Source organism: Echinococcus granulosus (assembly GCF_000524195.1).
Source record: "Echinococcus granulosus chromosome Unknown EG_S00057, whole genome shotgun sequence".
Taxonomy (NCBI): domain Eukaryota; kingdom Metazoa; phylum Platyhelminthes; class Cestoda; order Cyclophyllidea; family Taeniidae; genus Echinococcus; species Echinococcus granulosus.
Window position 1 is genome coordinate 151,156 of NW_020170437.1, and position 27,935 is coordinate 179,090.

Genomic DNA, 27,935 nt, shown 5'->3' on the forward strand with positions numbered 1-27,935 from the left:
ATCGTATTACACTAACATTACCTGATTATTGTTCAAATAAGTATTAATGGACTGATTATTGTTTACTTCGCAGTTCAGTCATTGTTCAGCTAATTCTCAATTGTCTAGTGCTAAAAATTTTCCCCTGTTTGATTGGATGATTAAAAGTAAATAGCCCACCTGCTCACATAACTTCTGTTCCGCCGTTCCGCAGTGATTGCAATTTTGCTCGTGTGCTTTTTGTTTAAATGTAAAGCAGTTGGTTTGTATTTATATCTTACCATTATATATTTGGCGTCTTTTTATGGGTAAAACAACGTATGACTGTAGGGTAGTGTTATACCGGCATGCGTTTTGGCGTGAAAGACTGTACCGTGGCTGTTTGTTTACGAATTATTTAGCATAACTGATTTTTCCCACTCTTTAAAACGTTGAGATACTCATTCCGTTATTAGATGCTCGTTTTTTGAGTCCTGCTTTGATGACTTGGTCGGTGAAAGGACACGTGGCCTAACAGGCCGGATTTTGATAAATGTTCCCCCACTAATAGTCAAATTTGCGGTTCGTGTATCTATCCATATTTTATTTTAATTAAAGGCAACTTAGAGATGGCAGGCTTAGATATCTAAACCACTCTATCACGTTGGGGACCCTCTGCAGTAGGTGAATTTCTCCCGATGTGTGCTTGGTTTATTCTTCTCTTCGATTAATTATTGCTACCTAATTCGATATTAAAATGATTGGGATTCATGAACGGCACCTTCACAACTTCATTGGCTTTGTTCCATGGCTCATCAGGCTCTTTTTTACGACTGGACATCATGATGGACATTTTAAAATATTTGTAGCGTTTTGGTCTTTTTGGAATTCCACTGTGGTCTGAAAAAATTGGCGTATTTTTATTTAAGTAAATTTCAAATCAATTCTTTGTTCTTAGGAGTGGCAATTGGTATAGTGATTTGCTACTCGAGGACTTTGAGGATCTGTTGCCGTCAGGCGAGATGTCGGGTAAGCTTCATTCTGTAGTTCCGAAGTCATGTACTATTTTAGAAACTGAACCCTATGTGAGAAATGCGGCTGTTGAAATAGCAGTTGACTCAGACACCTCAAGTGACGTGGTTATCGTGGAAGAGCTCAGTCAAGTCTCTAATTCGAGAATTGATCGCGTTCTTCGACCTCGTACATCACTTAATGCCTTCCACCTCCGATGTTTCTCACCGCCGCCATCCACTTCCAAAGTGTACCGTAGTAGAAAGGTTTGTTCGCTTCTTATATCTCTTGGATTGCGATTTTTATGTGTTTTCCATTTCCTTATGGTTTGCTTGACTAGCCGAGTGGTCGTCGCAGTGGTTCCAAGAAGCCCCCTACCTCTCCGCCCGTCAAACCCGTTAGTCGCTCATTAGCAATACCCAATCTTTTTTCAAACCAAGAAGCTCCTTCTACTCATGATCTAATTGATTTTACTGCCAACGTTGGAGCCGCCCTCTCCGCCTCCAACAAAATTACCCCATTCCCTCGTCTTATCACGAAAAGGCGACGGCAGCCAACTGTATTTGTGCGATCTCATAAGCGCAAGCATCCGGCAAACTTTTCTGCTACTAATACTGTTGAAACGGTGGTCAGAAATGTTATGCAAAGTAGTCACGCGGTTTTTAGTCGGCTACAGTCCAAATCCAGCAAATTAGCTCTGGACCGGTCAGCTGATTTTCTTCTAAAACATCCCTTTTTATACCCTTGGGAACATGACGAAGATAGGATGAATGGAGGTCAATGGCGTGAACGACGTGCTTATTATCACGTAAGCTTTTCGGTTTGTTAGGTTTCATTGTCTATCTTCTAAACCTCGGCGTTATCCACCGCCGAAAGAGTATCAGATCACAGTGTATTATTCGTACAAGTTTATACCTTTATTAATAGTGTTTCTGATAACTTTGGTTTCTGCATGAAGTTTTGCCGGTGATACAAGTTCTCCGTTCTCTCTTCGCAAGTGCATGTTTTGTTTTTCGCTTTAAGGCCATGCTTAGGAGTCGTGGGGAGTGTGCTGGTTATGCAGTAATTAGCTCGGATGCAGAAAACTCGCCACCAATTACGCGTCCAGGAAAACGAAAACTCAAGGTTCCTCAACGCGGCATCTCATCTGATGAAAACAGCAGTTCGAAACGATCACGCTCAGCATTTGAACCATGTCTTCTTGGATACCGATGGCCCTCAACCAAGCCACCGAATGCATCACCGGAAAAACTGATTTTCTGGCGTTAAAATACCCACTTTGCATTTAATTCCCGAATATTTTTATATGTATTTTTTATTGCTAATATAGATGGTCTATATGTATATATATTTATTCTTGTTTTGATTTCTGCATTTGAGATAATGTGTAATCTTTTCAGGTATACGTTTTTTTCTACAGATGACACTTGATCAGCAGTTGGTGTGGTGGACGCTCGCGTTCTTCGTTGTAGCAGCGTCAGCCGAAGCAAACGATGGGGATTACGTGTGGATGACAGACCCTCAGACTCATGAGCGATATCAGGTCCTTCGATCTTCTTACGATCGAGATAAGGCCTTCTTCTTGGGGGAATCCACCCTCTCCGACCGATTTTCACATGCATACCTCGATGCTCTGGCTAATCAGTGCAATGCTGTGACAGGTCCTCCAAGTGTCTTTGAGTTCCTCAATCATACCTCGATCGCTGTTGCTGAATTCTGTCTCAACCCAGAAATCTACCCCTATTCCTTCGAGATTTATCTGCGTCTCTTCGAAACCATCCGATGGGGGCCTTATACGATAGCCGCACTGGTAGCAGTTTTGTTCACGGTTGCACGTTACCTCTGTACAAAATTATTCCTCAAGGTAATTATCTACCAAGTGTCTTTGAATTGATTAAACCTCTTCTATCGCGATAATATTTGCTCGAACTAAGCTAGGGCTTGGCACGCGTACTCTTTATAATCCTTACCACATCATGGAATCTTGTATTCCATCCCCTTTTATTGTTCTCGTTAAATGGCTGCTACGATGAACTGAGTAAATCGCCCCGAAATTGCTTTTAAAGTAATTTTACTCCTTCTGACTATTTTTTAAGATTTCTTATCTTAAAGGATTACCTCAGTGTTGTCATCTGTATACATTTGTGCTAATTTCATTCCCGATATACGAAACACTCAGTGAGGATTCCCATGCACGTGCATTCACTTTGTGCATTTAATATTTCAGACAAAAGTAGGTCGACGATTTACTACCGAACACTCTCAGAAGAAAGCAATGACGCCGTTGTGGAATACGATTTCGTATACCTTCCTCTTTTCTGTGGAGACAGGCACTTTGCTAAATTGTGGATACAATGATTTTGTCTATCCGCTATGCATATTCAAGGACATTCATTTCAAACGTAAGTTAGGTATCTTATTTGACAAAATGACAAAGAATATTGTCAAAAATAAGGTTGAGTAACCTCGTTATAGTCCGAGGAAGGTTGGTATGCAGTTTGAATGACTAGTCTCTCACAGTTGGCATTTATAAGGGCACCTCCACTTCGTGTTTCTGGTGTATTTATTGCTAGTATCTTGTGTCTAAGTTGAATGCGGGTTGATCTATTTGGTCAACTGTTGTGGTAAGTGCAGTTGAAACATTGCCTACTGTTTGTCGTCTTAAATAAACGCTTTTTCACAGACTTCTCGTTGTCAGTACCTTTACCTTTTATAAAGATTTAGATACTTGTTACTACTGCTCAATAATGGGTTGATAGATGTCAAAACCATGTTACAATGTGAAACGATATGCTGTATCTAGATCATGTTGCGGTCTGGGTTGAAGTTTCCGTGCACCATGTGCGTTTGAACACCCAACGGTGTATTTTTTGGCAATTTATGACGTGCACGTCAGGCCAGCCTTTTGTTTGAGCTATCTCATGCAGCATACCGTGCTAAATTATGCGTTGTACCTAGTTGTGTCGTGCCTTTGTTCAGACGTGCTAGCAAACTTATAAACTGGACGACCGCAGAGTAGACAGACGCGAGGCGTCATCACTCATTGTCAATGTGCACACGTGTTCACCATTCTCATGTAACGTGTACCAATATTTGTTTGCTTATTTTAAGTAAATTTCAGGTCACCGCCCCCTATATTACTATTTGGAAGCGCAATCAACTCAGGTGACCTTCTGAGAAAAGGCAATGGCGTTATCAATTTAAGTTCACTTTATAAGCGCATTCTCATAATAAACCACTTTGTTCGTCTATCTGTTTATCGGAGCGCTTCTGTTCATTACATACTAAACAGGACAACCCGTATGCCATTTCATGCTAGCTCATTTCAATGCTTCATGGTCTTACGACAACTCTACATGCATTAAGGTCTCTTGCCTCCCATAAAATGTGATAGATCGTTTAGTTCTTGAGTGTCTTCATATGACCTTTGTTCTCCGATCGTCTCCAGTCGACAAGTGTATTCTATGCTTGTAGACTACTTCCTTGGAATGTGTTAAAGCAGCTGTGGTGATTCACACACAATCTAATTACGCATGCTTTTGAGACCGTTATTTTGTCGGTCCTTCTCCATAGCCGTATCACTCTGAGTCATGATTTCATTTTATCATTCAATTTTGCAAACGTTGGTGGACTTTTTGTTTCGGACCAATTTCAATCCTACAAATTCCCTTCACACGTGGTATCGGTGTGCAAACTCGCTACTTGAGCGGATAGTATGGACTCTGTCGGATAATCACTCGAAGTACTTTACTACACCTAGCGTAGCCTTGTGACCTACGGTTTATATCCTATTTGAATGTAAGTAGACGCCAGTACTTTCTATCTGAAGACGGATTACGCTCTATCTTCCCTCCGTAGGGAGATATTGCGAAACTAGAAGCTATTCACTTACCTCGTTGGTAGTGTTACGATTGCGTTGCACCGTTTGTACTCACGTTGTAGGTTGCATGTCTGTGTTTTGAAGTGGACTTGGCGTCAACTAATGACCTGTTTTTACTGATGAGTGCACAATTCCAAACATAGGTGATTTTGCTAAGAGGTTGTTAGTTCGATGCTCTTCGATGAGAATAGGATCGCTGTTGTTTTTAATTATTTCTCATAGTGGTTTCAGTCAATAAAAAATATGGATTTGTTTATTTGCAGAAAATCCTGCTTGTGATTGCTGATCGAAGCAAACTAACTTCTAGTAGCTTAAATGCACTTACTGTTTAGGGCAAAATCTGGCAAGTATCAGTTAGGCAGGCTTTAATTTGTCCCGAATGGGTATTGTGCATGGATCCCCTACATTATCGTTCTTCAAAAAAGCTTCAACTCTTAACTCAGAATGCCCCTTGATGGGATATTCCTTTTTCATTTTGTTATGTTACTTGATAACTTCCGAATAGTCTATCATCGTATCGTTCTAATCGTATTTCAGTCTTCCATCCATACCATACGAATTGCATGGCAAGTAATTCTTCTGGTATTCTTGGTAATAGGGCATAATTTTGATTACATATCCTTGTTATGGTAGGGAAGAGTCCACTAAAGTGGCTATATGAACCAAATTTGCGAGAACGTTTTTCGTGCTTGAGGACCCATTCTGTCTCCCATTTTAAAGCATTGGGTTTAGGTAGTCAGAGTTACGAAAACAATACGTTTGTGGAATGAGCGCCTATTCAACAATGCCAACGTGTTGAGTGAAGCCATGACAACGACGCCTTTAAAATGACAATAAAATAAGGTCATCGTCAGTGATGTTTGAGTTTCGTTGCTTGAGTTGTGTTTATGCCTTTGCGACTTGAAGGGAATGATCTTTTTGAATTGTTCGTTGTTTTTCTTCAAATATTCGTTTCATTTCTTTTCTAATTTCTTTTACTAAGACTGGGACTTGCCTTATGGTAATTATTGCAAGAACATTGCTCTTTTGCCTTAGTTTTGTTCCAAATTCGCGATCAAGTATCCTCGTCTAATTTGTTGAATTGTGTTGCATTAAGGTCGTGAAACTCAGGTCGTTTTCCAAATGCTACTTGTCTTTTTAAATTCTTATATGCAAACGCTATCTCAGTTTTGACTCCCTGGTTACTCAATCCTAGGATCTGAAAGAACATTTTTTGTGGATTGATCCAAAAATTTGTGCTAATATAATGCGATTTAATGTCTTGCATTAGCCCACCGAGTTTATCGCTGTGCATATGCCACACTTTCGTCAGTAGAATGCGATTTTTGTGGTGTATGATCTCGCAAAATGGGTGTGGTCATTTTCATATTGTTAGTTCTAAACTTCGTAACAAGTAGATTTGATGAGTATTAACATTTGAAGAATAACACTTTCGCGTGACTCGTTTTTTTTTGTGGATAACGATAGTTTTGTACTACTTTGTTGGGCAATTCACAACAAGTATTGAAGCAACTTTATTGATGGCTCATTACTCGTTCTTCAATTTCTAAATTGGTATTTTTATCGTATCTGTTTTATATTTTAAATGAAAGAGCTTTTTATGCAATGGAGTACCTTGTCTCTCATTTGAATATGCTTCACACGTTAACTTCGAATGTACTCATCAATTTTATGCTTTTTGAAACATCTTTCACTAAATATATGGCAAAATGTCTTCGAGGGCAGCGCTTTTTCTTAATAAATTCTAAATATGAGTTCATTGAGTGTTTCTTTTGACACTTTTATGTGACAGCAGAGGTTCCTGTTAGTGGAATTGATGTCTGTTTGATGGCATAAGCTAACGAGTCTCACACTGCTCCATCTCTCTCAATAGCTGGTTACTTTGATGACCCTATACCGTGGCAATACCGTTGGTTGTATATGTTTCAAATCGGCTTCTACGCCCACTCATTTTACGCTGCCTTGCGGCTCGACGTCAGGCGAAAGGACACGTCTGTGCTACTTATTCACCACGTCCTCACAATTGCCCTCCTCTCCTTCTCCTTCTTCGCCAAGTAAGCCTCTTCCCCCTTCTGCCTTTTTGGAACGATTGGCTACTCGTTCAACCATTCCGTGATCTCCATTTTGTCTTCAACCCATAATCTTCGCAAATCACTCTGGTTTTTAAGAATATCAACTAGGTTTTAGCTTCAAGCGTTATCCCTTTGCAATCCCCCAAACTGACCACTTTAGCACTTCTGAGGTGCTTGTGGCTTAAATGTAGGGTACGTGTGATCTTACGCTCAGTTAGCACGGTACTTTGATTCAGAGGGTCAGGCCATTTTCGTGGTCTTGTGATTTATGTGAGAGTATCTTCTGCATTGCGGTCCTCTTTGCACTACATTAAATGTTGTTAATGTTGTGCTTTGATATTTTGATAGCAATGGGTTAGCCACTACCTTTGTTCACTAAGTGACCTCTTGAATCCGGATACTTGATTATCGGTTGAACCGTGTGTACATCAAAAACGTTGTTTGTGTGCTCCGTGCTAATGCATCTTTATTAACTGGTTTGGTCCAACTTTATTCTGATAGGTGAGAAACCGCGTTTTTATCTCAAGCCGACTCGACGACCACGCTCAACTCGGGCCATACTTTCCTGTAAGAGACAGATAAGTAGATAGTGTGGCCCTCCCTGTGTAGTGCTAGTTGTGGGTTTTTGATGTAAACCCGGAGCGCACGCTTGATTAGACTTGCGCGTATGCTTGTATTTGCCGATTGGTGTGGGAGTAGTTTAATTCTCCAAGTGCATGCTATCACTTCTGCTCGTGTGTGTCCTTGTCGAGTTTCTCGCAGACTTGGTAGAAGCCTGCCAAATAGATAACCAACATGCTTCAAATTGACGTTAATGATGTAAATATCGTGTGGAATGCATGATAGGGCTTGTGCTGCTCACTGCGCTATTACCATTACTGTTATTCTCCCACTTTATCACTCTGGAATTAGAGGTATTTGCTTAACAGAACGGCTTACCCTTTAATGACGACTACTAGCACTACCACTTTCTGGGTTACATCAGTTCATGTTTTGCGAGTCAGTGGAATTTTGGATCGGTGGTTTTTTTTCGATTAAAGCTTTTCCCCGTGATGTTGACTCTCCATGCGTTCCTCTCAGTTCATACTAACGAAACGATAGCTGGCGTATCAGATCTGCTACTTGGTCATCTCTTAATTTTGTAGATGAGGTCACCTTTAAGAAGGGTCATTTCCAGATTACATCAGGCTCCATGTTTATTAGTTTTTCTCGTGAGGAACTTCAGATAGGTAACGTATATTCGAATATGGTAAAACAGCAACAGAAGCCCTATGCCATGCACCTTTTGTATTATGGTTTAATTCGTTAACTAAATTGAAAAAATTATTCCAATTCCAATGCCTCAAGATGAAAAGAAAGTGGTTTTGATTTAACGGAGTCCAAAAGCTCTCAGTCTATTTGAAGGTTTTGTGTTCTGTTTGCATTTGGCGCACAAGTTCTTCTGCTGGGGAAAATTGTTGTCGAGATTGCCTGTGTAGTTACTGTGGCAATTTTGTTATTGTGTCGCTCCCTTAACACCTTGTAGATCTAGTCATTCAAAGCTGCCTATTTTTCTTTGCTTGAGTGCACTTCCGAAAAGTTACTCAGTTTGCTCTCCTGGGCGCACAGCTTTCCGTGAAAAGCCGGCTATTCTTGTGTTTGTTTTGGAATTGTAGGGTACAACGTCATAGATTTATTGTTTTTCACTGATTTATTCTTCGTTCAATTATTGACACAATGCGCAATCACTTTATTGACTCCAAAAATTTTTTAGAACATGATTTTTTGAGCTATTTTTGAAAGTAGAGATGTGCGCTTTGACGAAGTCTTCACAGCTTGTAAGTGCTAGGTATAGTAGCGTTTCGTGATCGTAACTCAAAAAACAAAACTGTTTTGTGTATTTTGTGTGGGTTTAACCACTTTATTATTTAGTACAAAGCTGGTTACTCAATTCCAATGTTTTGATTGTTTAGATGCTAAATCCATTGCTCCCATCGCCTGACGTCCTTTCCCTTTAGCAAAATTGCCTGATTATGTGGTAATAATGCTGCTGCCATAAAACATGCTTCCTCTGTTGAGAGCTGCTCTGAAGGCATAGGGCTTAGCGAATATGAAGGAGTCAAAGCTTTATCATGCTTAAAATCTTTTTTTGTAGGTTTCATAGAGTGGGACTCCTGGTTCTCTTCTTACACGACATATCGGATGTGATTTTGGAGTTGGGCAAATTTTTTATCGCCGTACGCTCAAAGTATCCTGAATACGCCAATAGGTTGGAACATATCGCCAACTGCCTTTTCGCTGCCTTTGTCCTCACCTGGTGAGTTGTTGGTCCCTGTAGTGACCGTTTTTGGATTACTTCCATCAGCCTTTGTGGCTCACAATAACTCTATCGTACTCTCCGATGATAATGGGATTGTTGCACTTGTTTGGCCCTCCAAGGTCTCGATCTTGAAACTTATGCTGTGAATAGGTTTTCTCATTGGTTTAGTTGTCAATTGATTCGTGTGTATTTGATGAGTGTGTGAACTCATTAGTTAGCCTGGAATGGCTTTCTTTTATTTCCTTACCCCTACTGTGCCCCAAATTCTATGACCATCCCCACTCTATTCTCATGTGTGACTGTGCTGATTGTACTTGTAAATGTGGGCTTTCGCGACTGTTGCGAAAGCTGCTGCTTGCCTTTGAGTGGATTGTTTGTCACCACTTGTTGTAATGCTTAATGATGTTCCTGCGCGCTTATCACACCCTTGCACTCATTTTTATGTTCAAATTGTAGACCAAAAACTTTAGCAAATCTTCTATAACTTTGGTTTTTTATTTGGCATGACTTAAATGTTTTTTTTTTTTTTAAATTGACTTCAGTTTTTTTGCTTATGGCTGAAGACGGCTTTCATCACTTTGAATATGACGTCTACTAAAATCATTTAATTGGCAAGGGCGAGAACTCTTAATGCACATTCCTCGATGTTGTGTAGTAGGGGGAGCAGCTGTGCCTACTTTTAAAGCTTTTACCTCCCGGCTCTATAAGCGCTTATGTCTGCGTTCTGTCGGTTTTTTTCGTCATTACTAAGTAAACTGACCTGAACCCTTGTATCTCGTGTCGCTTCTCCCACCTTCCTTTTAGGAACCCTCTGAGTGAAATGGTTTTCGTGCCCTAATCACGTGACATTTCTAAAGATTATTTTTTATTGTCCTGCCTTAATCATTAAATCACCTCAATCGCATTCACCTTGGAGCCCCGAGTGTGTCTATGTTTCTTCAAATCGTTGAACTCGAAATACTATTCTAATTCTCACTATTTCCCCAAGGTGCACGTGATCGGCTTTTCTTTTTTAAACCAAATTTTACGCCTGCTCTACGATTATTTTGCGTACGTCAGCAATCTTTGCCAATGAAATTCATCATCTATCAATGCGACAAGAGCAAACAACACTGGTGATGCACTACCTACGCGTAATATTTAGTCACTTCTGGGTGTTAAGATGAAGTTGCTTCGTGTACTAATGTTTCCGTGCCCCCACCTTTGTTCTCGTTGAGCAACACACCAAAAATATCGTAAATAACGTCATAGTGGCTAGTGCATTGGATTGGGAAGTAACGCATGCCACTTATTATACCCATTTAAAGATGCGGTTACCTTTATCTCGACAGTTGTCGCAGTACCTGTGCTAGCTGATCATAGATGAGTCAACCTAGAGCGGGGGTATTGATGCTCGGTCCTTACAAAAGCCATGACCGGATTGATCATGTTTGCACAGTTTCCAACAGTGGAATAACACTAAGTAGTAATGATACTTCCTTAGGGGAGAAAACGACGTAATGAATCACTTTGAATATAGAAAATTGCCACCTTACTTTACTTCTGTTAGTACTAAATTGCACGAAGCTTAAAAAGCAGCATATTTTCGAAATGGTTTTCAGCTCATGAACTCACATCTGCATTCCCCATGGTGCCAAGCAAGTCAGACATTAGGCAGTAGTGTACGGTGAAATCCTCTTCCACCCTTTTCATCCCTTTGTCCTAATCAAAGTACTTATTTTTATAATGAATTTTAACCCAAGAAGTGTAAGATATTGTTTCTTCATTTTTTACCTTGTGCCAAGATACTCCATATTTTATCGGGTGTTACAAATTGTCCTTTCATTGACATTCTCATAGGTTCTATCTCCGAATCTACTTATTTCCCACAAAAGTGATATATGGCACCACCTGGGGAGTATATCTCACCCACTTGGATCGCGAAGCCTATTTCTTCCTTTTCTTTAACACCATGCTCACCACCCTCTATCTCTTACACATCTACTGGTCCTACGTAAGTTTAGCCCCTTGAAAACTTTAATTTGGTGGTGACCACAGCCTCACATTCTAAAGCAAAAAAATAGTGGCCTATTGGTAGAAATTCGACCTAACTACTTTTAACATTTGGATCCTCAACATTCACTGCGCAAGTGGTCCCACCATCGCTTCGCTCAGAATGCTCGTTTTCTTTTAGCTTATTTGCCATTTTCACGATTATATTCCCCTATATGACTTAGCAAGCCTGTCATCACTTATAGCGAGGGGTATACCATCCTGTGTCATAGCCTCGGTTTTATCTAGGATTTAGCAAATGTTGCATAGACGTGGCTAGAGGTGGCTAAATAGCGCGCTGAAATTCTACTGAGCTTAATGGTTACATATTACACCTAACCCCTGAGTCATAGGCGATTAAGACATTGAAATGCGCGTTTGTGGTTCATTACTGAGTTTTATCGCTAACCCTTTTCTCCCTCAGTTTATCGTTGTGATGCTGTGTAAAATAGCGATAGGCAGAATGCCAAAAATAGAAGACGAAAGGGACTTCGACTCCGACACCTCCAGCAACGGTGTCTGCAAACCGGCTATAGCAAACGGTGCACGGAAAAAAGAAAAGCTGCCATAGGCACGGTGATATCCCCCTTCTTTGCCAATTTAACCCCCGAATGCATCTAGACCGTCCATGTGTGATTAGCCAGTGTGCCAGCTAAACGGTAGAGTTCGGCGCATTGTGTGATCCCCAGCCTCTCATGTTTTTTCCCTTCCATATGCGTCCCTCCTCCCGTTTTATTGGCCACCGCACATGCGCACACCTGCACCTACACACACTCAGGCAGACGCGAAACAACCAACGATTTTGGCTTTTTTAACGCACCCAGCACTTTTTGCCTCCTCCCCGACCTCCCTACTAGTACTTTGCCTGAACGCAGCTATCGAAAGAGCACGACTTATTTTTATTTGCAATTCTGTAATGAAAAATTCGCTGCCATTGTTGCCGCGAATAGTTTAAGAGGCTTGTATCAAATTGTGCTTTGTGCCCTATTTAGAAAGGAACGAAAGTGCTCATATTCTGGTGTTTCCGATGTGTTTGGCCTGGGAGACCATGCTATGATTACCATCTCAACACAAAAGTTACACTCACCTTGGGATTCGTGCGGGATCGCCGATATTTGAAGCCTGTAGGTTCAAGTGCATGAGATGGTTGCGCCAAAATCTCACTTTGATCCCAGGCAAATTTGTAGCGCCTCCAGTCTAGCGCATATTACGTTCCCCTTTAGCATAGCCAAAAAGCACCTCTAGTCAGTTTTCCGAGGATTGGCTTAATGCATTGGAGTCTATACTCCACGCCTGTACATCGATGCGAACCAGTGGTCTGAGCCATGTGTATATATCCGACGCTAATTTAGTCTCTGCACCATCACAACAGGCGATAACATTTTTCCTGTAAGTTACCCATTTAGATGAGAGCAGCAGTTCACGGTAAGTACTCGTCAGGGTAGCCACTCACATTTATCAGTGTTGATTTTCGCCCAGACAAGAGCCAAGGTGAGGTAAACTCAAGCGTACTTTATGAGGTTTACAAGACATCAAACTAACTATAAAACATTACGCTCATGGGACGAATAATGACGGACACCCGAGTATGGATTATAGCAACGTCCAACTGTCAGGCTTGTGTGGACACTTGCCATGAAATGGAAGCGCCTAGACTTTTTAGTGATTTTTCTCGATATTAAAAATGACACCACACAGCGAATGGTCAGTAAAAGCTTGGGAACCTTTCAAAAAAATCACATGCTCGGTGAAGCGCTTCAATTAAGTAAATGCAAACCAGCACGAAGTTGCTCAAGCGCATCAATTCGCATGTGCTATAATTCCTAAGGGTCACGCAACTGACTCCTTTTAAGGAAGTCAAAAACAGGTGAGAGAATCCCCAGACCAAAGGAATTGCATTAGTCCCGTGTCGTATATTCGGTAGTGCTTTTGGCATTAATAATACAATTCTCCCATGACGGAGACGACCAATTGAGTCTGTGTTGGTACACTGTACGAAAGACTGGCAAAGGCGCGAGTTGCCCCTGTAGTAAAGCATCAAGTAGAAAGGTGTAGCTGCGGTTGTCTGAGGTCTCAGGGTCTGAATGAATACATCAAGGTCAACAACTTAAAAAGAATATGCATGAATGTTAAGCTTAGGGCGAAAATAAACAGGTGCTAACGATCTCCGGTTCACCTATCGTCGGACGGACGATCAAAGAGAATTGAGCAGGTAAGAATGTGTTTGTAAAAAAAGCAGGGGAGAAACTTTTCGCGGTTTTTTGGGCTGCTAGGAGGACTCCATCAGACGACGAATGAAGCTGGTGACTCTCACGTAGACTTCATCTTGTTGATTCCTTGGTTTGCAGATGTCAGTGTGGTTGGTATCAACGAGAACTACTTCCGAAAACTCAGTATCTAAAATAATTTACAATGCGATAGGGGAAATCACTTCTGCGAGACGATTATCGAGGATACCTATCACGAATACTGCAAATGCTTGGAATTGCAAATAAAAGGACCTGAGATGTCAATTTCGGAGTTGCGAACGTTACATTGTGCAAACGAGTTTAATGTCGTAAAATTGGTAAAACATGATCCATTCAGTATGGGGACATTTTTAAAACGAGGACTTACGTGGCGCCATATCGAATACGAATCACTTAAACGTAAGATGGCAATTTAGGGTGTCTAAATGATGGATCATGATACAAATAATTGCAACTGAGTACAATAGAGCTGTAAAGATTCAAACACCAGTTAAAGTACTCTAGAAATACCACAGGAATTCTGCGACTTAGAAAGTCAAGTAATTAGATGGTGAGAAAGAGTCAGATTTGTAAATTAGGCGGGAACTCGAGTCCCGTTTGCACAGGATGTGTACATACTTTCTCTCGCCAGCCCAAGTACCTACGCATCCAGAACGGAGATCTGTGAGTGCAAATGAGACTACGTGAAGAGGCAAAGCGAGGGGAGGCGAGACGTGGCTTGGCCACTTCTCTGCCGCTAAGCCCATCCTCCCAGCAAGCATAACGAAGTGCAGTGGGGGCAGCAATTTAGCACTGTGGATGACCATAATCGGGACCAAGTGAACAGTGTCATAGCATTAGATGAGACCGTTGGAAAAGAGTAGCCCGATGTTGCATTTGAGTTCATCCCATAAAAATTGGATTGCGTAAATGGCATTTGCCTAAAGTTGGCACTTTAGGCAAATGCTTAAATGAAGGGAACACTAAAGTACGTGCTATCCCTGCACAAATAATGGAGAAGAAGCAGGTCTCACTTATAATTCCATAGCAAAAAGCATAGGTATTACATTTACACAACACACGCTACTACAGTTAAGCTTGAAATTTTATTTCTAATTTGCACCTTATAAGTTATGAGGATGTCAGCTAACCCCACGAGAGGGGGTTGAATTAGTCAGCGGCAAAGCTTTAGAGGGTCAGTTGTTTCATATATTCGAAAAACTAGAAATGAAGGCCATGGGTTGTGTTTTGAAAACAAAGTAGTAAAGCTTTATTCTGATGGTGTTCTACAGACAATGGACACGCATCATGGCCGAAAACACTCTAAATATGACGCAAATCCATCTATGTTATGCATTCGATTTCGATACAGAATATGCAAACGGTTGAGAGTGATTTAATCGAGTACTCCTAACAGAGAAGCAGGTGGAATAAAAAGGAAGACGATTTGGAACCTATATTCGGTCCCTGAGAATATACAAATGCGGCCCTGTAAGAGAGGTGGAAACGATGGACCACATCAGGAGGCTTGAATGATGGCTAATAAATGGGAAGGATTTCATAGTGATAGATGAGCTTTGGTTGTCAGAGTCATAAGTTTGGTTTTGCCACTTTTTAAATGCCTCAATTCGCTGCTTATTCGCAAGATAGAAAGAAGTATTAGTAACTAATAATCCTTGAAAAATTCGGGAGTAGAGGACTTCATCGACTGCTCACTCAGCGATGGCTTGGCAACGAACCCTCAATTACTAGTGGGTGTCAATGGAAGGCTCAACTTCTTGACAAAAATTGTTTAATTTTATATTCACGTACACTAATAAGACAAGGTTGGTGATTCAATTTCCTTAATCAGTTTGCAGACACCTTTAACCGAAAGTCTTGAGAAAGCATTTGACTTACCTTGAGGTTCGGGCTGAACGAGGTGCACAGAATACCATCGGTTGATAACTGTCTCCCGGTCTTCGACCAGATTGAGCACTTGCAGCGGACAGTTGGATGCCCACTCCAGGAACCAGTTGTGCAGACTTATTATCGACGCGTTGTCTGTCAAAATGCCAACGCAATAATTTAACCAAGTAATGTGCTTGGACATCGTCGAAAATAATCTAATCTAGTCCGAGTGAAGATAGGCATTCAATTAAAAATAATTTTAATGAGTTAAATCAAAAAAATATCACAATGTTAAACTTCACAGAGTATTTCGGGCATGGTACGATGAATATATACACGATAGGTTCAAATGTTAAACGATCAGATTGTTTCAAATAATTCCTAGTTCACAGTAAGACGTATTGTCGAAATAACTTCAATTATGTGAGAACTAGATTACTCACATCTTAAATGTAGGGCTTCTTAATCAAATCCATTTATGCCAAATCTCAAAATGTATGGATTTTCAGCAGAGCTGGTTAAAATAAACGCTAGATCACCTAGGCATCCAAAAATGCTATTATTTAACAATTCGCAATGACATTGAAGTGTGCCGTTAAGTTTAAATGTGATTAGCAGGCTGATATGTAGTTCGAGAAGGGATTGATCTCAGGCACACACACCTTGACGCCATGTGCACGCACACAACTGAAGCACCACATCCGCATTAACAAACCGCATCTGACCAAGTGAACATTGAGTTGCTCATCATACTACCAAAGTTGTATATCAAACCACCTTTTCAAGATTCTAAAGCAAAATGAACTTGGTAATGCAATGACATTTCTATAAACTGCCTCTCTGTTTTCAAAGGCTAGTCAACGTGGTATTTTGTTCCCAATGCATATTAACCAAATTTAAACGAATTTATGGAAGGCACCTGTGCAAACAGCAGTACTAATTGGCAGTGAACACGACTAGCTTTAAGTACTACTCTACAATAAGGCATCCAATGCTCCATTTCATAAATTCCATTATTTCCATAAGACGCACCGTTGATAAAGAAAGGGAGGATCAAAAAGGAGTGAACTAACTTTGCTGTAGCTGTTTTGCCTCTGGTGTGAGCGTGAAAACCATGGGGAAGTGGTAGAGAAACATCATCGACTGGTTGCCTCGATGGGGGACGGAGAGGAAGATGATACCTTTGGTTTGGTGTGCCACAGCAGTGGGCACTTCCATATCGACTGCGGAGTCCATCGCAATCGTGGCAACGTTCACCCTACCACCGAAACCACAATCTAATAAGGCGGTGTCCGAGGAGGCAGGGTCAACGTATTCATTGGCATGCAGATTCTGGGCGACGGATACTGCAAAATCCGTTGTGTGGAGGAGGGAATCCGAGGATTCCTCGTAATGCGACAGTACGGTGGCGGAAGACTCGGGGATCCAGGTAGCAGAGAGCTTCAGCACCTCTTTAGTGAGTATGCCTTTGGATTGGTAAAAAAGTGGAGCTTTGAAACCTAGTGCCTTGGGAAAAACCTAAATGACTGCATTATTTATTGACTTACCACCGGCAGAGTGCGCAACCCAGACGATTGGACGCCGACCGACACCGGCCAGTAAAAGTTGCTGTAAAATGTCACGAGCCCTTTCATCAATCCGACGCCTAAAAATAAGTGAACGATGGTGACTGTTCTGGGGTGGAAAAGTAATTAGCAGGTCTATGAAGAGGAACATGAAGTCGAATAGGTACCATAAAACAAGGAAACAAGCTCAAAAAAGAAAACTGAGAGATCCAAATTGACAAATTTTAAATGAAAGAATTAAAATGTATGCAAAGGTCTACCACGGCGGAGTAAATCTACCCACAAGCTAGCATATTTGCCTGTACTACCTTAAATCACTTGCTACAATTCCTCCTGCTAAGTGTGTGAATGGATTGGCAAACCCGTATAATCTTTAGATTAAATTTGAGTACTATTACTGTGACAATGACAGGTCATAAAACAATATTCAGGATTTGAGATCGTCTAGCCCGAAACATCTATTAAGATAAAAGTTGCATCATATTTAGAGAACGACAAAACATTGACAACTTCTTTGTGGTTGGATCTATGTAATGAAAAAAACATTGGAAGTTGGGATGATTGGCCCTTGATAGCATACAACACATCAAAGAATGTTTATAAATTCACCAAAAAATAAAGCATTTTCTTCCCTCAAATTTTATCAACATGTGCTTCATGCTGTACTTTGGAATTACAGCATTCACCAACTACACTTTAAAGTGGTAAAAAGCCCTATAAACTTTCACTTCATTTTTCGTATAAAATGTCTTTACCTACTGTCATTCCTCCCCCAATGCCTTCAAATGCTTGACGTCGCCATAGCTATGCAAAAAACTGTTAACAATTATATTTCCCAATCCTTGAATGTTTTCTGAGCCTCGAGTGCTTAAGTTTTATGTTTGCGATGGAGAATCAGACCAAACACGAGTTAGATCTTCAATAGAAGACGCCAGTAATCTAATACCTACAGATTGTGGTCGACATCCAGGCATGTACCTGACCGTAAAGAAACATATGGTTGTGAATCCAGGCATCAGAATCAGAGGGTGTTGATTTGATTAATCTAAATTTGTAAGTACAGGCTTAAAGCATATAAATAGGTTAACAAAACATACTTGGTCTTTTCCGCGGGACAAATGGGGTTCCAGACAAAAGGCCGTAAATTTGCATTGATACCCAGAATACGAGCTTCAGGGAACTCCTCGCTTAGCCAAGCCTTAATGAACACAAGGGAATAAATCCCACCGCAAACGCCGACAGCCAGATCAAAAGTTTGAAATGGTGATTAAGTACAATCGGTAATACATGTTGATAGATTCGGTGGAAACCCATAAAAGATCACTCCATCAAACAGGAATAATTCAATGCTTTAACATCACACAAAGCGGCACACATTTTTGTACAAATTCGTGATACAAAATCAGGAAATAGTAAAGGAGACGCCCAGCTTAATGAATTAAAAGAGGGTAGTACATTTATTCGACGCATTTCAGCGCCACTATCATCCATCATCCTATAAGGACAACGTCCGTTTACGCACTTTCTTCAAAGCATGCTTTCTCAGCTTTTCGTTAATGGTTTGTTGACTTTTTAACTTGAGATTTAGTCAAGCTTTGCTGTACGAAGTTAATCATGTATTAAGTTTTACCAAGAGCTAAGCTTTTCTTAAAAGAATGCTATCTATTTAGATAATGTAACATTAGTTCTCCCTTTATTACTGGTCTTTCATAAAGCGCTATGCAGAAGTAATGTTAATTCGTCCCTAATATAAACTACCACCCTATGAATTAATTTTCTAAATCTGAGTCTCTAAATTACTTCAATTAATTTCTCTTTTTATCAATGAATGTCGAATGACGCTTAAATTTATGTAGTAAGGCCGTACCCTCTTACTGGGGTCACTTTTTCCTACTGACCAAAATTCACCTACATAACCTGCCGAAATGCAGAGCATACCTGGGGCCAGCACCTAATTTGGCCAGGGAAGGAGGGAGACAATTTGTCAATGTCGCTGCTCGAATCATCGCCGCTTTCCGTAAGACTTTCCTCGCTCCCGGCGTTACAGGAGTCGCGTTGACGCCAGGTGTGGAACACACTACCTAGCATCCCGTTGACAAAAATTATGTCGATTTTGGGTGGTGGTGACCCCGGGCCGTCACTAATTGCGGAGAGAGTTTGAAAATTATATATATTCCCTAATTTGCATTGCTGATAAAAGATTCACACGTAGTCACACCGGCAAGCATTTAATTCCCCAGTAGTCGTGGATGAAATAAATACAAAATGATTGTGAATTAACCTAGTAAGCAGTCAATGAAGCACTGCTTTCGAAAAAAGCAGAAACTCTCACAATCATATTAGATCAATTTAATATCTATTCAAGCGTATTAGTTAAACAGGCAATATTCCTATATAGACAATCCCTCCTACAATCTGATTTACAATAAGGATCAAATACAGTCAGTAATACTCTAATTTAGAGAAAACCAATCTAGAGGTCCCAATCTGTAGTTATCGTTTAGGTTACTTAAATGCATCTTATGAAACATACTCCCGTTTGTCTAGCTTAAATACATCCGGCCCGTAAATTACGGGAGGGTCAAGATTTTCGTTTTGTGAGGGCGTTGAAACATCATGAAAGGTCGAAGAGGGAAGATAAAATCTCGATCTTTTTCCATCCGGTGAATTCCCAAAATTTCCCTCTTCCCCTTGCACCGCGTCGTTGTGTTCGGAACTCAGATACTTATGGGCAAGCAGGTTGTGCTGGATCTTGGTGGAGAGGAGCTGTAGCCGAACATCCTGTGACGTGGACCACATTTCAAGCCAGGATTTCAGGCCTATTAAGTAAATTACCAAAGAACAACTCAGTGGCTTTTATCTGGCTTAGAGTCAGTTTAGCACTTAAATAGCTATGCTCACTTCCGACACATATCTGAACACCATCGTTTTGAAAACGAAAATTCAGTTTGTTAAATCAACCGCACGTTAATTTATATCGACACTGATCCTATTAGAAAAGGCGAACCAAAAGAACGTATTCCATGGCTAGATAAGTAAAACCACGAGATTTAAACTTGCCTTGGGCCGTTTTGAAAAGGCACAATCCAGACAATGAAAACGCATGGTGAATGCCTCGTGCTATGCAATAAATTAGCCCTAGGACTCAAGTCACTTAAAAACGAGACTTGGCCATAGTAAACTTAACACCTATTTCCAATTTTCTACTTTAAATCGTGATTTAAATGCCTGTCAATTCTTTATACTAGCGGCTTCATGGACGTAATGGCCAACTTGTCAATGACCACAAGGCTAAGACAAGCCTAAACGCTTGCATATGCTCTCGACTTGAAATACAGAGGACAGCTTTCAAGAACTACTTTGCTCTTCCGAGTACGAAACCAATTCACATAATGTTTTGAGAGCCTTTTAAGACATTACGAAACCCTTTTTGCGTCACGCCTATAGGCGTCGAATTCAAGCATGCACAACCAACCTCAAGGTGAAATCAGCCCTTAACATAAACACCGCGAACCGTGAAGGAACCGCAACGTTTAAAAATGACTGCAGTAGGACTCGTTGCCTTTTACGTCATAGCTTTTGGCAAAAAAGCATTTTAGCTTGACAAAAAGTGGAGCTGTGGTAAAGCAGTAAACCTAATGAAGGAATTGTTCCCCATCTTAATACTAACTTCAATTGTGAACTTCAAGTAAATATGCAGCTTAAATAGTGATATGGTAACACAAACCCACTTAACGTCAATGAGATCGTTAGTCTAACCTAATTTAGGCACTCAAATAGCCAAAAAAATTTAATCCGACTTCTCTGAGGGTACGTTTATTGCAGTATAGTATGCTATTTTAGCTACGCAAATTATGGACGATATGCTCAGTTCAACATTCCACGATTCCATCCCGGATTATACACGGCCTTTGGTGGCTCTCATCAGAGGGCAGCTATTTTAGCCCTATTTTTCTACAATGCCTCATGCATATACTAAGTGCCATTGTTTGATAAAATAGTATTGTCTTATCTCCTAAGTATTATTAGGCCAAGTTTTCAGTGTCACGTGATTAGTCTCAGCTTTTCTGAATGATGAAGCTACTTCCGAACTCATGCTTCATAACGCTTTTGGAAACAACTCGGACTGCAACATGTTATGGGTTTTAAGCAGTTATCTGGGTGTGTTTTCGTTACCTACAGGGCTGGGAGAGAGTGGCGACAGCTTCAGGCAGAAGGGAGAGGTTGGCGAGGAAAGATGCGAACTGGAACTGGCAATAGCCGAAGCGAATGAGGTGGTCTTTGGGCCGAGAGCAAGGAAAGGGAGTGAGATCGTGAGCAGCCGGCACCTCCAGGCAGCGAAGGAGATTGAGGTCCGAGGCCGCGCTGGCCTCTAACCCGTCTGCGGGGAAGTAGGCTGCCAGGAGGTAGATGGCCATGTTCTCCAACTTGCCTATTGTGTGCTGCACCAACTCTGACGACACTTCCTCTGGTGCCACTGCATTCAGGAATCCATTCGACTGCCAGAGGGAAAGAAAGGAGGGTTGTTAATACTCGGAAGCACCTCGGTGGCTTTAGACATAACACCAGTTTTCAGCTTTACCAAAAAGCCGATTCAAACCTATACCACTTTGAAAGAGTGGACTCTACTACAGTTACTGCCCTCATGGCAATCTGCCAAGCGATGGTAACGCGTGCAAGATTTCAAACCTAGACTTAAGAGAAGTAAATTACTTTGCACTTTTCCAACCGAAGCATTTTGTCATTAACTAGATTTCGAGTTTATATTTACTAATTACTTACTAAAAAACAAAAATTATTTAATTAAATCACAGGAGAGTTTTGTGCTCCTAGTTTGACAAATGTGTGCTCTCGACACAAACCTACTCCACTGCACAGTTTCGATTCAATTTTGAATTTTGACAAGAATAGTGGGTAGCAGCAATCAATGTGTTTTTCAAAGGCTGTGGTGAAAAAATGTGAGATGAATAAAGATCCAAATGCTGTTCTAGAGCATGTGATTTTGCACACGAACCTCTGGTGGCAAATGTCGGATTAATGTCGTCAAACAAAGGTCAAAACAGCGTTTCATTAAATGAAGGTGCAAAATCAACCTTAAGCTCTGTTACTTTCTCTTTTATCACAGCGGAGAAAGACCTAGTTTCAATGCACCACAATCGTCGAATTGGATTTTGCTTATAAGAGAATCTGGCAGTACATTAGAACGCGTAGATCAGTCACTTCAATACTCATTGCTTTCAGATGAAAGCTGGGTGGTGGTTACATATGAAAAACCCGTTTGATCATTCACAAAGTCATATTGTTGAAACAGATATTACAAATCGGTTTCCTCCTTCGGATGGTTTAACAGGGAAGGCATTTGCAAAGGCGCGTTAAGTTGCTGACAGGCAAACTAGAAAGAGCATCCTCCACAAAGTGGTATAAAACGAAGGTTCAGATATTGCTATGTCAACTCCACGTCGACGCAGTTTTCGGAATAACTTTTAGATGCTGTACCTTGTGAATCACTGTTGTCGCACCAAGCCGCAAATTTTGTGATATCATGAAGATTTAAATGGACGCTATAGACGTCTTATATCAAACCGTTTGGAGGAAAGCGCTAAAAGACCTCAACCCTCTAGAATTCCTCCTTTTTTTCCAAAAGAAACAAATGTTGACTGACCTTACTATAGAATGTCAGTAACTCAAGCTGCTCCATCAGAGCTTTTAGGTTATCGTTTGAACTGGAACGACGAAAAGGTAGTCTGGCATAAAAAGACTCTGGCAAGTGAGTGGGGAGGTCAAGCTGAAAGAGTACAAAAAATAAGTAAGGTTGGATTAGCAAATTAAATTCCGCCAAACTTTCTCCTTCGCACAGAAAAATGGTAATCACATGCACACGCAGCAAGCATCAGCCAACGCGAGCATAATATAAGCGAAATGCTAGTGTGAATAGGTAAAAAATCCTAGTCTACCCAAAAACACCACATGAAGATCAGAGTAGGTATAAAATTTTGCTAATGCGTGACTCAGTGGGAGATTACAGCTTCAAATGTGTAATCTGGTCACTCTAAGTTACACAAACACGACCAAAATTTACGCAGTATTGTGCTAGCCTACTTACAGCAAGCTCTCCAGGTGTCTAAGACCCCAGAACCGATCGCGACCTCATCTGTCGCTAAGATCAACGGGCTGGAAGTAAGCTTTCCAGCGAGAGAGCAATGTTTGCGATAAAAATTTGACAAAAATAATCAAATCACAATTACCTAAACTGTTTAAGGTATAAGGGAGAAGTTACTAAGGCTATCGAAAGTCTCGAAAAATAGTGGCAGACGAGCGAAAGCAATTGAGAAAAAAACTCACACTAGAAGCGATTCCCTTGATGATGTTCATTGAGTCAGTGAAGGACTGATCGACCAATGCAACGGCGGCCTGCTCCTCAGCCGGTGAAGGGGACATGAAGCTACCTATAGCGCTCAGAACACGACGAACCAAGGAAGTGCCATCATCAGAGGTTGTCGAAGACGCCTAGTATTTTACCGCATAAACATTTCATAATGAATTCAAGAAAAGAAGGCTAAGGTGACATCGATTCAGCGTGAGACATGTGACAGATGTAAATAAACTATGTCCATAGCGAAAGTGGGAGGTGATATGTTCATGTTCATACCAATCAAGAGAGCAAAAAATCCAGGCAAATGGGAAATATCAGACAAATTGGGATTTCCTGGGATTCAGTTACAAAGACAGGGTGTGTTAAGTGCAAAACATCGTTAAAAACAGATTCTATATGATTCCAGACATACAGTAGTTATCTTCCTAGAGCATTAGTTTAATGAGCTGATAGGGATTATGCGACGGTCTCACTTAAGGATGGACCAATATCGCTAACATGAGGTACATTAGATTGCACTTTTTTACACTTTTTCATTGAAAAAGACACGCTATCTAAAGTAAGTGGAAATGTGAGTAGGTCAGACGAAAAACAAAAATTTTAATTTCTTGATCATGTCATTTTGTGGGTCAAAAGGCGTAAACTAATTTGCCCTTCAGGTACTATTGTTTCCTATATCTGCCTGGATAATTGTGAATGTCGAATTTTATGATGCAAATTTTAGACAAAAACTTCCAACTCTATAAACTTAGGTAAAGAAACCCAGCCGAGCTCCCAATACTTTGCGTGACTGGAATGAGACGAACTAATAACTTTGTAATACAATAAAATTAACTTTGCAAATGTGTGGAAACTATTGCTGTCTTATTAACAAAGGCTATTGACTGAATTGTGCCTGAAAAACCGAAATTTGCAAAATAGTACCACAAAAAAGGAGCCCGAAAAATAAACAATCAACTTAGTAAAAAACTCGTTAGGTATTGAAAAGGGTAGGTGGAAGCGAAAGTTCCCAGGGCATGCAGACCAATATAACATATTCAAAGGCAAAACATCTCCACAACCCTTGAATGCAAAGAATTCGCCAAAAAAGGTGGCTTTCGAAGTTTATTTATGGATTTGTCAACAATTAATAGACCTGCAAATTTTTCAGGGCGGTGAAAAGTATGGAGCGTTCCTAGCTCATACTAAAAATACATTATCTTTTGAAGAAGATGAAACAAGATATTCAGATTTACTACTTTACGCAACAAATGGAAGATCCCATCAACCAATAGAATGCTGTAAAATGTACTAACCTCCATATAAAACAGAAGTAAAACTTATTTAAAAAATGATTGTATATGACTACTACAATACCGTTCTGTTCTAACTTTTAGAAGTTCCAGCTGATTGGTCACCTTCGAACTTTCTAGAAAGTCGTGATCTCTCTCGACCCTTCTTGATTGGCCCACATCAAGCAGAAAATGTGCTCTAAGTGCACTGATAGCCACTAGAAGGCGGGCCACGCTCAATCAGTTGCTAGGACTACGCGTAACTGAAATTACTGAGACATGCAAATCACACTCAGGCAGTCTCCACCCTCTAGCCACCAGGCCGGTACCCCCCTTGTTTGCTCATTACGCCGACAGTAGAGATACCTATTAGTTAACCGGTTGGGAGATCGACAAAGTCCACACAACTCACGCACATAAACACCAGATTAGAAGAGTTGACAATTCAGTTAACAGCGTGCTGTAATGAAGGAATAAAGGGTGATGGCTTAAAACCGGAATAATACATCACGGGGGTAGCCATAAGTGAATCTAGGATATCAAGGACACAAATGTAAATGAATACCGAACAAAGTTAAAAAAAGCTTAATAACCATAATTTGCGATTTCACGGGTGAAGACCATTCATTGATGAAAGTGGTGGGCCATAAAGCAGCTTTTTTTGCACCCATTTAAGAAAGAAAATCTACTGGTAAGAAAATTAATGCTAATTAAGTATTTCGTTATTAGTGAACATTTTTGTCAAAAGGGAAGAAGTTTAGCTAATTTATCAAAACGATTTTACAACTTCAAGAGGCTAGAATTGAATCTAACTCAAGGAAATAGCCTAAAAAAACCTTAGTTCATTTTCATCATCCTACGGTTAGACTTTTCCATTCGCGCTTAATTTGGGGTGCATAAATAATGGATACGAGTGATAGAGCATGTTATTTCATTGTTATATGGCTTAGAAACACCATAAAAAAGGTGGTTGATAACAAAAACGGATGTTTGTAATAATGAGGCGCTGCAAAAGTCGTAACGCGATATCGGGAAAGAAGAGCCTAACGGACCATGATAGATCGCTCTCGAGATGTCAATGCCGTATCCTGTCCCCAGGCCTCTGAGACCGCAGCCCCGGTCGCGTCCTCACATGTCACTAAGACCAACGGATCAGAGACGTGGCCTTCCAGCGGGAGAGCAACGTTCTGTCCATGCTCGTTCTGCCGGCGCCTCCGAAAGTGGGCTACCAGAAGGGTCCTGTAAGAAAAAGTGGACCCATCTGAACTCATCACAAACCGATTGGAGGTAAGCTCCCTGCATTTAGGCAAGCTGAAAACCACTGTTCATCGATGAAAGTCAGAGAGAGGAGACAATATTGCCAATTGCAATGACCCTCTTCCTCGAGATCTCATATTGCTTAGCGTCAAAGCATGCATGAAAAATGACCAAATATTACGGGCGAGCATGGGAATGGTTGACTACTCTGCTCGTAGTCCTACTTGGTATTGCATGTTTCTTATAAATAGCAAAGTACACTTTTACCCTAGATGAAAAGTGAAAGGAGTACCATTACCCCCATCTACCAAGCAAAGTGGTTAACTTCTGAAAGTGATCAATTGATTGGATGTTAAGACAACAGAATATATGGGCTATTACCTAAAATGAATACTTTCAGGACAATGAAACATAAAATAACTCGGGTGTTATTTCACCGCGGGTTTTTCCAAAAAAAAAAACTAAGCAAGGCGGTTAGGGCATGCATAATACCAAGAGGAGTCGTCCCTCCCTACTTATTAGGAAGGATTGCCCAAACATCGGACGCGTGCTAGTAACGATAACAACCTCGATTCATAATTTAAGATGGCATTGTTGATAGATGTTTCCAGTTCACTATAACAACCTAAACAAAAGAGGCTGTATTGTCAAGACTATGGATGTCAACCGTAAGTGCCAAATTTGTCATGGATCGAGACGGACCAAAAAGAACATTGATGAGTCAAGCAGCCTTACCTAAACAGTTCAACAAAATTAGCACTAAAGTCTTGCGACTTATTTCCCTACAGGTTACAAAAACACCTATCCTGCGTAAATAAAGCTTTGCTACTATCTTTTAACGAGTAAATAACCAGCAAGCTACTTTACTACTGGTTTCAACATCGAGTAGTTCAAAGAAGTTCATTTGAAATGCACAATAAATCTCTCGAGGTCAACGTTAAATAAATATTTACTAATCCAGTTTAGTTTACAAAGGAAAAGGTTGTCTTGGCAGTAAGCGCGATGTTTCGTCGTTAAAATTATTTGTTGTGTTTTAGTCTTCCACAATTTTGGACTAATGCTAGGAGAACAATGCGATCATGCTAGAGATGGTAGGCGGAGTAATAAAAAGCACCACCCAATTTCTTGCACTCATAAAAATTTGACGTTAATGCATTTACGAAAAGGCTTAAGACAAGGTACCTGATTATTTTGTGCACGAAAAATTAACAAGGGTTTACCTACTAAGGTTCACCGTCAAATGTTAGCTTGACTTTTCTTAAAAACGTGTAGAAAGAAAGAATTGAGGCAGAAATCGCGACTTACCCCCAAACAGCCGATAGAGAAATCACGCGAGCCACTAAAATATTTTTAAAAATGAGGTAATTTGTTGAAATTATAGGGCAAATGAGCTCAAGCTAACAGGCCTTCCCAGAAGTAATCATGATTGGAGTAAAAACGAAAATTATACCGTGATAGAATGATTTGCTTTTCAGCGCAGTTCGTTTATTTACAATGGTGTTGCTAGTGTACACATGCCGTACGGTCGCCAAATGTCAAACAGGGTTCATCATACAACATCGGAAAAATACACGGACTAAGCCAAAAAGTAGTACCAACTCATTAAGTCTATTAACCAAATTATTTTGGCTATAGCTAAAACAAATATAGCATATGTTCAGAGCTAATACAGTTAGCATCCAGTTTCCTTGTGTAGGTACCGCAAACAAAGGTACGTGAAGCGTACGCAATTCCAGTCCCACTTTGGCTTACCTGAACCCAGAGGGAAATGTATTCTATAACTATTATTAAAATATGAAATGAACACATTTATTGAATACCAGCGGAAAATTGTTGAAATTCAATTTCAACAACCTTTTAACGCAAATTGTATATATGCATACACGAGTTACTAAGTACGAAAAAAAATCACTACAAAAAAAACTGTTGCAAACCGAACAAAATTCAAGGTTAGATGATAAGAGGGTATAAATTTCATTGCTAGTTAATCACATGAATGACATTAACCAGCTTAACCAAACGATAAAAATAACGCTAACGCATCTAACTGAAAAGACCACCCAATTTTTACTTACCGTTAGTTGTGAAATGCATAGTCAG

At 40.5% G+C, this 27,935-nt stretch overlaps 2 protein-coding genes across 2 annotated transcripts in view; one reads left to right on the plus strand and one right to left on the minus strand. All coding sequences in view use genetic code 11, as the record gives it.

Annotated features, from left to right (window-relative positions):
* The window catches only part of EGR_06452 (LAG1 longevity assurance), a gene marked incomplete at both ends in the record, with an annotated part of 12,118 nt that extends 296 nt beyond the window's left edge, over positions 1 to 11,822 (plus strand). Inside the window, 8 exons of the mRNA XM_024495701.1 lie at positions 917 to 987; positions 1,030 to 1,235; positions 2,390 to 2,833; positions 3,197 to 3,371; positions 6,723 to 6,903; positions 9,056 to 9,217; positions 11,060 to 11,213; positions 11,676 to 11,822. Of these exons, the coding sequence (XP_024349862.1) occupies positions 917 to 987; positions 1,030 to 1,235; positions 2,390 to 2,833; positions 3,197 to 3,371; positions 6,723 to 6,903; positions 9,056 to 9,217; positions 11,060 to 11,213; positions 11,676 to 11,822 (1,540 nt within the window). The remainder of the gene's footprint in view (positions 1 to 916; positions 988 to 1,029; positions 1,236 to 2,389; positions 2,834 to 3,196; positions 3,372 to 6,722; positions 6,904 to 9,055; positions 9,218 to 11,059; positions 11,214 to 11,675) is intronic.
* A 1,698-nt stretch (positions 11,823 to 13,520) lies between these two features.
* Positions 13,521 to 27,929, minus strand: EGR_06453 (hypothetical protein; the record flags this gene model as incomplete). Its single annotated transcript, XM_024495702.1, has 14 exons — positions 13,521 to 13,648; positions 15,379 to 15,522; positions 16,443 to 16,835; positions 16,917 to 17,014; positions 17,881 to 17,979; positions 18,032 to 18,132; positions 18,873 to 19,074; positions 19,468 to 19,753; positions 21,115 to 21,433; positions 22,597 to 22,719; positions 23,277 to 23,441; positions 25,631 to 25,817; positions 27,141 to 27,174; positions 27,911 to 27,929. The coding sequence occupies 14 exons, from the start codon at positions 27,927 to 27,929 to the stop codon at positions 13,521 to 13,523; spliced, it is 2,298 nt and encodes a 765-aa protein (XP_024349863.1).
* Positions 27,930 to 27,935: the final 6 nt, after the last annotated feature.